This window comes from Hyperolius riggenbachi, chromosome 6 (genome assembly GCF_040937935.1).
Source record: "Hyperolius riggenbachi isolate aHypRig1 chromosome 6, aHypRig1.pri, whole genome shotgun sequence".
NCBI classification, from domain to species: Eukaryota; Metazoa; Chordata; class Amphibia; order Anura; family Hyperoliidae; genus Hyperolius; species Hyperolius riggenbachi.
The window spans coordinates 15,927,000-15,939,471 of NC_090651.1; the positions used below are offsets into that span (position 1 = coordinate 15,927,000).

The 12,472-nt window shown below is 47.0% G+C and overlaps 1 protein-coding gene across 7 annotated transcripts in view; it reads left to right on the forward strand.

The window, feature by feature from the left end:
- The window catches only part of FEZ1 (fasciculation and elongation protein zeta 1), an 88,812-nt gene that overhangs the window by 25,628 nt on the left and 50,712 nt on the right, over nt 1-12,472 (forward strand). For all 7 annotated transcript variants that reach the window (XM_068238874.1, XM_068238875.1, XM_068238876.1 and 4 more), the window contains one exon: nt 3,865-3,964. In XM_068238874.1, coding sequence (XP_068094975.1) covers nt 3,865-3,964 — 100 coding nt within the window. The remainder of the gene's footprint in view (nt 1-3,864; nt 3,965-12,472) is intronic.

Genomic DNA, 12,472 nt, shown 5'->3' on the forward strand with positions numbered 1-12,472 from the left:
TACTTCCTGTTTCCCTGCATGACACATAGGGAATCAGGAAGTAGAGAAGAGCTGGTTACCGAGACGCATGGACAGGTGAGAGATTTACTAAAATGCCAGCTCTGCAAGGAGACACAGGAGAAGGGCCCATGGAGAGGGAGGAAAGATTTTGGCACCCCTCCCCAATTCTGCCAGGCAGAGCTGGGACAAGGTCCTCCAGCACCCACGGCTGAGACACCAAGGTGCGCCCCTCCATCTCTCCAACCCCAGCTGTCACACACTGATTGCTATTAGACTAAGAGGGTCACAGGGCCCACAACCTCCCCAACACCTTAATATCTAGTTATCTGGCTTGCAGTCACTGCTATGTATCCCCTTTTCTTATTTCTTTCTGCTTCAAACACAATTAGGAATGACAGCTGAATGAATTGTGCGCCCCCTCCTACTCTGCGCCCTGAGGCTGGAGCCTCTCCAGCCTATGCCTCGGCCCGGCCCTGCTGCCAGGCAGGCGTCACCCTTTCCAAGCTCGCATTCCTGTTCATGACGTCACTGTCCCAGTGCCGCCCCCAGGTAATCTGCCACCTGAAGCAGGCGCTTCAGGCTGTGTCATGGTAGGTCTGCCCCTGACAACATTGTTCTGCAGCCTCCTATATCCCTGTTAATCCAGAGGAAGGCAAAAAAATGGGCCAAATCTCCTGAAAGAGGAAACCCAACCCATAAAAGAAAGATAGTGGTACAGTCCAACTGTCAGAATAATATGCAGTGAGTAGGCTAGCTGTCATGGTCCTTAACAAACAGTGTTATTCAAAGAATAAAGGAAACTTTAAGAATTCACAGAAAGGAGATGGGCAAGTCCAAAGCCTGCTTGTCAGAGTTTCAGAGCTGTCACACTGATAATACTGTCAGTAAGTGACAGCTTAGCTACATGGGAACGAAAAATAATTTATACGACTGTTCCCAATACAACGCTGCAGTAGATCGCAGCGCTGCACAATGTAAATAGACGGCCGTTTCCAGTGGCGTAGCTAAGAAGCAAGTTTAGCATTGGGGCCCCCCAATCATGCTATAGATAACAATTTATACAACACACCAAAACCAATCAAGGACAACCGCAGTGTCAGAGGTGCAAGAAGGGGATGGGAAACAGTGTGTTAATGATTACTACTATTCAAATCAACTATAGACGTGATTATTATCAGCACAGGATCAATAAAGAGCTAATGTTATGTTTGAGTGCTGGGCCCCTCAGGGCCCCTCTAGCCCAAGGGCAGTTGCTACCTCTGCACCCACTATTGCTATGCCACTGGCGGTTTCGCCGTCTAACAGCTAGTGGCGATCGCCGCTGGTAGAATGATGGCAGAGCAAAGCTTCTCCACTCAAGCGGGGATGCGCGCGCATTAGCGTGTGCGATCCCCTGTAAAACCCCACCCCAGGACTTGACGCCTTTTGGCGTTAGGCGGTCCTGGGGCTGCCACCCTCCTGACGCCTATCAGCGTCAGGCGATTGGGAAGGGGTTAAATAGATCTTTGGCTGCTTTTGCTGGACTCCATATCATATGAGCATTTGACTCTGCCAAAGAAAGTCATCATTTCCTAGACTTGGCAGGCGGAAACCATCCATGCAGTTTTACTAATATACGGCCACATCAGTAGCTGGAGTACCGCAGCCGCTCGCACTTCCACCACCACAATCGCACCACGTGGGGATTATTCACTTACAGGACAGAAGGATTTCTCGCAGCCTGCCCCGGGGGGACCTGATCCTGAGCCCTTGTGCTGTGTTGGGGAGTGACTGGTGAGGTTACAGCAGCTGCGATGCCGGACCAGCGGCTGATCTGTGATCTGCATGCAGGAATTTGGCCTGTGGTTCCAGCTGCAGATTATTGTCGCTGGATACCTGTCCACTGGCCAGCTTCCATCATGCACCATTGATCTTTCCATAGAAATCCTTTCCAAAGAACTCTGGCTGTAATGCTGCAGTGGAAATTGCTAGGTCAGGGCCAGGTCTAGAGGTCCCCCGAGTCAGGGCTCGGCATTCAACACACGCTACGCCGCTACAGGACTCGCAATCTCCTAATGTGGAGAGTGCTATTAACTCGCATCGGCGGCGGCGCTGCACATTTGTTTTTCACTTTAATGTTACAAAAAATGACCTTGGAAAGGAAACCCATGTAGACATGGGGAGAACGTACAGACTCTGTGCAGATAGGATTGTGAAACAGTAGGAGGCGCCATTTGTGTTTTGAGTTGTTTTCCAGATATATATATATATATATATATATATATATATATATATACGTAGTTCGCCTACTTTATTAAAGGAGACTTCCACTTTTAGTAAGAGATATATTTACTTTATTGGTAACAAGCACTGCAGACAACGCGTTTCGTGGCTCAAACCGCTTCCTCAGGTCAAGTGGGGTGCTTACTGTAAGTATCAAAGCTTCTGGGCGCTGGCTGGGATTCAAACTGGGGACTCTGCGCTGCAAAGAGAGAGTGCGAACCACAAATCCAAAGTCGTCCGACTGATATTCATCTGTCTGTTTCACTATATATAATACATGACTCAACTTACAATCTCCCACCAATCCTGGAACCACGGTTTGCCTGGCCTACCCTTCTGCTCTAGTCGATTTTCCACCAGCGGTGTTGCTGGGATCCTAGGAGATCCGGGGCACTTTTGGGCGCTCCAGTCGGAAAATGGGTGTGGCCATACACCAGAATGTGGGTGTGGTCATAGGTGGAGCCAAAATTGCATGAACTTAATAGCGGCCTAAGTAGGCCAGTTCAGCAAAATGTTGGCTGTGGCAACAGCCGCAGTTCCCTGCATACCCCCATAAGGCATCACAGCACCTAGCATACCCACAAAGAGGCACCATAGCACCAGGGCTGGATTTACCATAAGGCACTGTAGGCTCGTGCCTACAGGCGCCTGATGATGGAAAGGCAGCTCACTCCCCTCCCCGAGCCTCTATATCCCTATGCAGAGTCCCGAGCAGAGCGTAAATGAGAGGTTACTCACCCGGCTCTCTGTATTCCACTGACAAGATCTCCCTTCAGTCGGGGGCACCACTTGCTACTATGAAGGGACACCTGTAGCTACCTATAATGGGCATGAGAAGTAAGGGAGAAGTGACCAGTCCAGCCAGCACACTTGCGGTGTAGTTTGGTGGAGGTTTGTAGGTTTGTGGATGGCCAAGTCTAAGGTGCCATCTCTGCCTATAGGCTCTTGTGATGTAAATTCGGGCCTGCATATCACCCAGCATACCCCCCATTGCTGTGTACTGTGGTGCCATGCTGGGTGATATGGTGCTGGGTGAAAGCTGTACTGCTCTAAGCTGCAGCTGCTGAGATTATTCTTGTATCTTCAAGTGCAAGCGATGAGACTTGGTTTATAAATGAGAGCTTCTGTGTGCAAGCTACATTAATAGAAAGCTGTACAGTCTTACAATAGCAACGGGCTTCATGAAGATTGAACTGGATATTACATTATTACATCAGATAACTTTCAGTACTAACAGATGACATTACTTTGGCCTAATGGCAGGTAGGATAGCCATAACTGTGTAGGCAATGAGTTGGTAGACAGTTTTTTCATTGTGTATTATTCCAGCCTGTAATTCCGCTGTAATATGACTGATATTGAGTAATGGCGGGAAGTCTTACTCTCCCCATTATAACAGAAGTGGGCTTGTATACTCTAATTCTATAAAAGTTCTTTAATCAGAGTCTGTGTGTGTCTGTTCTCCTCTGTGGCTGTACAGAGTGTTCCGCTGAGATTCAGACCCTTCACTGCCAGAGATTTCTCTGCACTGACATCATCAGTATGCCTCCAGGGCAAGGCAGGCCTGTCTGCACCGCACTGACAAGTGTCTTTCCTCTGCAGGGTCTGGGACGCCCTCACAGACAACTACATCCCGCTAAATGGCGACCAATGGAGAGAGTGCGATGAAGAGATCCTGAATGGGAACCTGTCTGACACTGAGGTATATATCCGCGTCCTTTATACATTTATCCTGCTGGAAAATAATGCATGGTCCAGGGCAAAACAAGCATTTACCGCTGTTACCTGAATAATTGTCTTGGTTGTACTTGGATGGATTCTGATTGTTGTAGATCTGTACGTTTGTTTTTGTTTTTTTGTTTTTGATAAAAGAATCTAATCAATTGGTCCCTCGAACACCAAAGCCAATCAGTGATAATAATGTACTACAATCCATGTAAATGTGACATGTAACGCCGGCATATACAGTCAGTGGGGTAGCTAAAGAGCTGTGGGCCCCGATGTAAGTTTTACAATGGGGCCCCCAAGCACCCTATACAAAACAATTGATAGTCTGACAGGATTAATTGTCTGAGAAGATCTAAAGAAAATAAAACATTGTAAAAATTTTTTTTTTCTGGATTCCTACTTATCCCCCCCTCCATCTCTTTAGCTCGGAATAACCTGTGAATTACAATTGAAAAACAATTGATACAGCGCACCAAAACCTGCCAATGGCAGCTACAGTGTCAGAGGTGCAAGAAGGGGATGGGGAACAGCTTGTTACTGATTACCGCTACTCAAAGTATCTATAGAAGTGATTATTATGAGCACAGGACCGATAGAGGGCTAATAATGTAGTTGAGGGAGGGCCCTTCAGGGCCCCTCTGGCCCAAGGGCCCCAATGCGGACGCAACCTCGGCAACCCCTATTGCTACGCCCCTGTCTACAGTATTATTAGTGATTTATAAAGCGTCCTGTACTCTGTGTATTGTCTGTGAGCTGAGCGAGACTCGCAATGTAAAAGGTTTAGATGGGCTTAATGTAATGGACAGGAGACTATATAATGAATCTGCTGATGTGCTCATTAGTCTGTATAATCAGCTGATCAGACCTTACAGTCATCCATGAAAAATGCAAGCTAAGAACCAATGGCTGCTTAGGAGTGGTTACTAAATAATAATAATAATAATAATCATATATATATATAGAAAGGGAGCATATATTTGATTCATATGCATGTTCATTTGGACCTAGACTATCGGTAAGGTGATGGTACTTTTATTGGGGGTTTCAGCAAAATTCTCCATTGATCAGCAATACTCAAATAGTTCTCTTCAACTTCCAAATCCCCCAACCTACCCCCAATGTAAACCTCATCTTCCTCTAATCTCAATCTCCCACCTTATGTAGACCCTTTCCTTATACCCCTCCTAATGAAATCCCTTTCCTGATGCCTAATCCCCTCCCCCTAATGTGTCCCCTTTCCTGATACCTAACTGCACCCCTCATTATGTAACCCCTTTGCTGATGCTTAACCCCAACCTCCCCCTAATGTCAACTCTTGAGGTCCAGACCTCAATCCAATAGAAAATCTGTAGCCAAACTTGGAGATTGCTGTTCACAAGCCAAAAACCATTCAACATGAGGGAGCTGGAGCGGTTTTGCAATCAGGAATGCACAAAAATCTCAGTGGCAAGATGTGGCCAGCTCATAAAGACTCCAAAATGACTTGCAGCTGCACTTGCCCCAAAATGTGGACCCACAAAGTACTGCGTTAGGGTGAATAGTTTTAGGCCCGGTTCACATTTGCGTTTTGTGTGAAACCGGGCTGTACGTCCATGTCTGGGGGGGTCCCTCAGGATCCGGTCAGGTTGCGGTCAAAAAAGTATCAGTTCGGCATCTGGAAAGTAACACTTCCGGATTGCCGATACTGTACTTTAAACAGACGCAGCAGCACAGACAGGCAAGGGGGGAGTCGGGGGGGGGGGGGGGGGGGGTATGGGTTAGACAAAGCGCACACAGTACAGGACAACAGCCCACAATACAATAATAAACATACCTGGGCTGTTGTCCTGTCAGCGCTGCCGTCTCCCCCCCCCCCCCATCTGTCCATGCCTGGACCCCCCATGTGGCAAAGGACGGGTGCCGTAAGCACCCGTTCCTATTGCCAGTGTGATGAGAAACTTCCGTTTCTCATCACTTCCTATGGTGCGGGAAAAATGGTCAGGTTCCGGGTCAGGTGCTGTGGCCGGAGCCTGCGATCAGGAAAAATGCTGCATGCTGGAAAAATCCTGAACGCAGCCCGGACCGCAGACCGGATCCGGATCCTGACAGACGGACGGGTGTGAATGGATACATTGAATAACAATGTATCCATTCACATCCGGCTCCGTTTGTACAGCATACAGTGCGTTCCGGGTCCGGGGAAACCGGTCCTGGAACGCAAGTGTGAACCGGGCCTTACATGAGGACGTTTTCCTTTATTTTTTCCTATTTGTTGTTGGCTTCACAATAGACCAAATAATACATCTTCAAGTTGTAGGCACGTTCTGTCAATGAAATGATGCAAATTCTCAAACAATCCATTTTAAATCCAGGCGACGAGGCAACAAAACATGAAAAATGCCAAAGGGGTGAGTACTTTTGCAAGGCACTGTGGGTGAGAGAGATAGATTAGATAGATAGATGTTTACATATGAGCTATAAATGGCACCTCTCAGTGTTTACTTATGCCAAGTGGTGGCATGTCAGGCATGTTTCCTGGTGTAACGGGGTTGGGGTATGACCTCATCTTCTCAGTGTCAGAGCGAGGAGGTTTTCTGAAGGCCTCGCTGTGTCCCTGCAGCCCCCCATCTCTCCTCCATGCCTCTCTTCCTGTACACTGGAGGGGGGGGGGGGGGGGGATGATTCAGGGAAGTGAATAATTTATTTCTGAATGATTGGTGGGCGTACATAATTCAGCGACATCAGAGACGGGCATAATTAGACCTGCTGAGACTCGGTGATGGGTGAAGAGGAGAAGGCCTAGCTTGCAGAAATAATTTACCCAGCAGGGTGGCCTGGAATACTGAGGAAATGCCAGGATGAAGAAGTGGCGGAGCGGGCGGAGACACTGCGCCCCCTGCAGCTGCTTCCAGCCTCCGCCCTCCAGTCTGACAGGATTAAAGATCTCACACTGTGCCGGAGCTGTTTAACCCAACTAGTCATTAGTCACTTTCACCAGCAAAAATATCTCAAGAAAAAAAAGCAACAACTTTGTAAAGTTTTTTTCTGGTTTCCTACTTATCCCCCCCCCCCATCTCTTTAGCTCGGAATAACCTGTGAATTTGGAAGAACCTTGTGTTCCTTTTTGCGTTTACATTTTTATTCTTAATTTTTTTTTTCTGGAAAAAAAAAATTACAGCAAAATGAGAACCGCCTGCACCAGCTGCTCCTGCTTTTACTGCCTGAGGAAGTGTGTAAAGGCGTACGAAACAATTATTTTGGTGTATCTAATGCTGGGTACACACGTTGCGACTTCCCGCTCGATACACGGAATCGATTGGATCGATGTGATTATTTCCAACATGTTTGATCGGGTTTCGATGGATACAGACGTCTATTTTGCATACTTAATATGCAAAATTGATGGCTGTATCCATCGAAAACCCGATTGAACATGTTGGAAATCAAAACGATCCAATTGATCCTGCGGAACGAGCGGGAAATTGCAACGTGTGTACCCAGCATAATAACCAATACCAGATGGCTAGCTGTACTACTGATCTCTTTGTTTACATTAGTGTCTGAATCTCACAACCAAAACAATCCTGCATCTAACCCAGTAATACTTCAGTCATAAACATCTGATATGCTGCATGCTTGTTCAGGGTCTAATGCTGGGTACATGTTGTTCCGCTCGATTTTCCACCTGGCCGTTTTTTTCCGCTTGATGCTGCGCGCAATTCTCGTATCTTCCGCTTGTTTTTCTTATCTTTTTCTATTCACTTCTATGAGAAATCGAGCGCAGAATCGTTCGGAAGGAATATCAGACATGTCGGAAATTATCTAACCTATCTATCGAGAGGAAAAACTTATGGTGTGTACCCAGCATAAAGGGCTACAAGTATTAGAGGCAGAGGATCAGCAGGACAGCCAGGCAACTGGTATTGCTTAAGGCTTCTTGCACACAGGGACGTTACAGGCGCACGTTAGTGCAGCCTGTAACGCTCCCCCAATGTACAGCAATGTAACACAAGTGGGCTGTTCACACTGCCCACGTTGCGTTACATTGTAACGCAGCAAAGTGCTGCATGCTGTGCGTTCTCCGCGGTTAAGCCGCGTTAGACTGTTTGCACATGCTCAGTAGTGTTGGGGAGGAGTGGAGAGCGGCCGGGCACATGGCTAATTAATATTCACTGCACTCAGTGACGTGCAGTGTTTACTTTCTGGAGCGGCCGCTCTGTGCGGTGATTGGCCGGGCGGGACCACGTGATGCCGCATGCGTCCAAGAGTACGCATCACGGCATCACGGGCGCCAGAGTGAGCTGCACAACGCGGCTCACTCTGACGTCCACACCAGAGAGCACCAGGCGTTGCGTTAGGGGCACGTTATGTGCCCTATATCGTCCCCTAAACGCAACGTCCTGGTGTGTAACTAGCCTTAAAGGAAATAAAAATGGCAGCCTCCATATTACTCTCACTTCAGTTTACCTTTAAAGGTTGGGGGGGAAAGGGGACCCTCTAGCCTGGAGACTGCTATAGAAACTTTAAATGCTGATGAAAAAAAAAACACGGGGCAGCCTGAATATTACATTCTTGTGCCTGGTTGAGGTTTCCATACTATTAAACCTTTCTTCAGTGTGCAGCTGATTGCTCATGCTGGGTGAGGAAATACCTGGGCTAAATGTAACAAAACCGGAAGTACAGATCCCAGGCTAGGAAAAAAGTGCAGTTTTTTCATACATTTGTTTCTTCACATTAGCTGGTTGCAACATAAAACCTAAAAGTAATTTATAATACCATTAAATCACACACAAAAAACATTTGTACTGGCCTGATATGTGTTTATAGCAAATTTGTAGCAAGAGTATCCTTTCACTTTAAAATGGACCTGAACTCTTACACAGGACAGAAAAAAAAAGAGAGAAATGCACCCTGTGTGTATTTAGAGAGTTTAGCCTGTCTGTCTAATTCCCCCTCAACTGTGACTAATCACAACTGTAATTTGATCTCTCAGCCTTGTCAGCTCAGGAATCTCCTCTGCCACGGCAAAGTAGCTAATATGTAAACACAGAATGATGACAATATGTCGGCTTCCATGAAAGCAGGAAGTAGACACACTGCAGATTTATTGCAGGATTTGTATCAGCTGTCACAAAGCAATGTTTTTCTTTAAAGGGACACTGTATGGGGGGTTGGGGGAAAATGAGTTGAACTTACCCGGGGCCTCTAATGGTCCCCCGCAGACATCCTGTGCCCGCGCAGCCACTCCCCAATGCTCCGGCCCCGCCTCTGGTTCACTTCTGGAATTTCAGACTTTAAAGTCAGAAAAACCACTGCGCCTGCGTTGCCGTGTCCTCGCTGATGGCACAAGGAGCGTACTGCGCAGGCCTAGTATGGTCTGTGCCTGCACAGTACGCTCCCGGTGACATCAGCGAGAGTGAGGACACGGCAATGCAGGCGCAGTGGTTTTCAGACTTTAAAGTCTGAAATTCCAGAAGTGAACCGGAGGCGGGGCCGGAGCATCGGTGAGTGGCTGCGCGGGCACAGGATGTCTGCGGGGGACCATTAGAAGCCCCGGGTAAGTTCAACTCATTTTCCCCCGACCCCCCTACAGTATTCCTTTAAAGGTTATTATGCTGCTGAGCATCTTTTAGAGCAGGGAGGAAGTTCTGAGTTTAGGTCCGCTTTAAGCCCTAGACTCAGATTTACTATAAAATATTGATCACAGGACTCACGCAGGAAGCAAAGCAATCTGCTTCTACCAGAACACACTGACATGTAACTGGAAGAGCTAGCGATGGTTGTCATAGCAACATGCAGGGAGACTGGCAGACAAGCTGAAGGGATTCTCTGACAATATGTGAGTACTATGAGTTGGTGCGGTGCCTAGATATCTGCAGAACAGGGGTGGCATCCGTCACGGGGTGACACGGGGTCATTACACATTGGACTTTATCTAATAACCTGGCGCAAAATGCAGTAAACAGAACAACCAATCACAGAGCGGCTCTCATCGGTCAGATTACTGTACTTGCCAGTTCGTAAAGCAGATATCCAGATGAAACTAGGACAATGCTGCTTCTCCCATTCTGACACCAAGGGGCTTTTTATACTTATCCTTGCAAATTCTGCATGCGATTTGCCACATGCACAAATTTGTACTGTGCTTAGATTGCTGCTATGTGGTTTTGCACTTTTTGAGCCTGTTTGTATGGGAATTTCAAACTGCCGATTCCGAAAACCAGGAACTCCTGCATCTCTTTGCAGATAATGATTTCTGATTGGCTCCATTGAAATGAATAGTGCATGTTTAACTTCGTCCCGACCGCCTCACGCCCATGGGCGGTGAGAAGGTGGCGCCCCCAGGACCGGTTAACGCCGATTGGTGTCAAGTTCTAGAGGCGGGGATTAGCAGGGAATGCATGCGTGCGTGCGCATTCCTTGCTCGTAAACAGTGGGGAGCCATTAAAGAGTAACTGCCGGGCATAAAATCAATTCTGTATTTTTATCTGGTAAACAAGTAATAAGGATGCTAACCAGGCAATCCAAAATCCACAAGTTAAAATCTCTATTACTTTTCTTGTTTATAAATGATCATTCCCCAGTTTACCTGGCTCTTATTTGGTACGTTACCACACAAAGGAAGTTGCAGGGCATGCTGGGTTGTCCTTTTTTGCTTCTGTACATTAGTTAAGTCTGAGGCGAAATAACGAAGCAAAAAAGACAACCCAGCATGCCCTGCAACTTCCTTTGTGCGGCAACGTACCAAATAAGAGTCAGGTAAACTGTGGAATGATCAATTATAAACAAGACAAGTAATGCTGCATACACACTTGAGATAAAAGTCTTTGGAAAAGGCAAGATCACAGACCAATTTTACCCCCTTCCATGTAGTATGAGAGCCATACTCTACACAGTCTATTCTATGGAGCTGCCCTCCCCATCAGATAAAATCTTTGCAAGATTCTGCACACAAAGATGCCCGTACACATTCAAAAGATCATTATCTGCAAAAGATCTCTTCCTGCAATAGATCCATTCCTGCAAAATGCATTCATAGTCTATGAGATCTGCAGATCCTCATACACACCTTGTTTAACAGACTTCATCTGCATATCTGGCAATCATCTGCAGATCTGAAAATCCATCCTGGTGGATCTGATCTGCAGATGATCTGCAGATGATTGCCTGTTAAACAAGGTGTGTATGAGAATCTGCAGATCTCATAGACTATGAATGCATTTTGCAGGAATGGATCTATTGCAGGAAGAGATCTTTTGCAGATAATGATCTTTTGAGTGTGTACGGGCATCTTTGTGTGCAGCATCTTGCAAAGATTTTATCTGATGGGGAGTGCAGCTCCATAGAATAGACTGTGTAGGTATGGCTCTCATACTACATGGAAGGGGGTAAGATTTCTGTCTGATGGGGAGTGCAGCTCCATAGAATAGACTGTGTAGGTATGGCTCACATACTACATGGAAGGGGGTAAGATCTCTGTCTGATGGGGAGTGCAGCTCCATAGAATAGACTGTGTAGGTATGGCTCTCATACTACATGGAAGGGGGTAAAATTGGTCTATGATGTTGCCTTTTCCAAAGACTTTTATCTCAAGTGTCTATGTAGCATTATAGAAATTTTAACTTTTGGATTGCCTGGTTAGCATCCTTATTACTTGTTTACCAGATAAAAATAAAGAATTGGTTTTTTATTTTATGCCCGACAGTTACACTTTAAAGTGAACCTAAAGCCACGCAAAAAAACGAGACGAACTCACCTGGGGCTTCCCTCAGCCCCCTGCAGCCGATTGGTGCCCTCGCAGCCCTGCTCCGATGGTCCAGGACCTGCCGGCGAACACTTCCGGTTTGGCCGTCACCGGCCGACATGCATGGGAACGCGAGTGATTGTTTTGCCAAGAGGCGCAACACGGGTGCGCACTCCGAACCGTTGCTCGTCGCTGCTGTCGCCAGGCGATTGGTGCGGTCAATCGCCCGCCGACAGTTGCCGCCGCAACTTCGCCGCAACTGTCGCTAATCCGCGTGAGTATGCGGACTAGCGACAGCAACATAATAGAAAATCCACGGCGCTTCCGGCAAGGGGGAGGAACGTCGGCGACAGCTTCCGTCGCTTCAGTAATCCCTCTTCCGCGTGTGTATGCGGAGGGACCTGGCGACGAGCTGTCGCCGAACTGTTGCGCACACGCTCCCGTGTGCTAGCGACAGCCCAAAAAAGTTGCCCATGAGTATGGGCCATAAGACTCACTGGCCCATTTGCAATTCCCTTTTTCACTTGAGTTTTCTCCTAGGAGATAAGTTTTCAACTTCTATTTAAAGTAATTTTCCAACACTTTTCAACTAAAACAGTACTGAAAAGTGGGTTAAAAAGTACTATCAAACTTATTTTGAGTATTTTCTTGCTTGCTGCTGGTGGCTTAAAAGGCATTTTATTGACAAGTTGAAAAATATCACCTGGGAGAAAGCTCAGGAGAAAAAGTTGATTGCATGTGGGCCACTTTTTCTTCCCC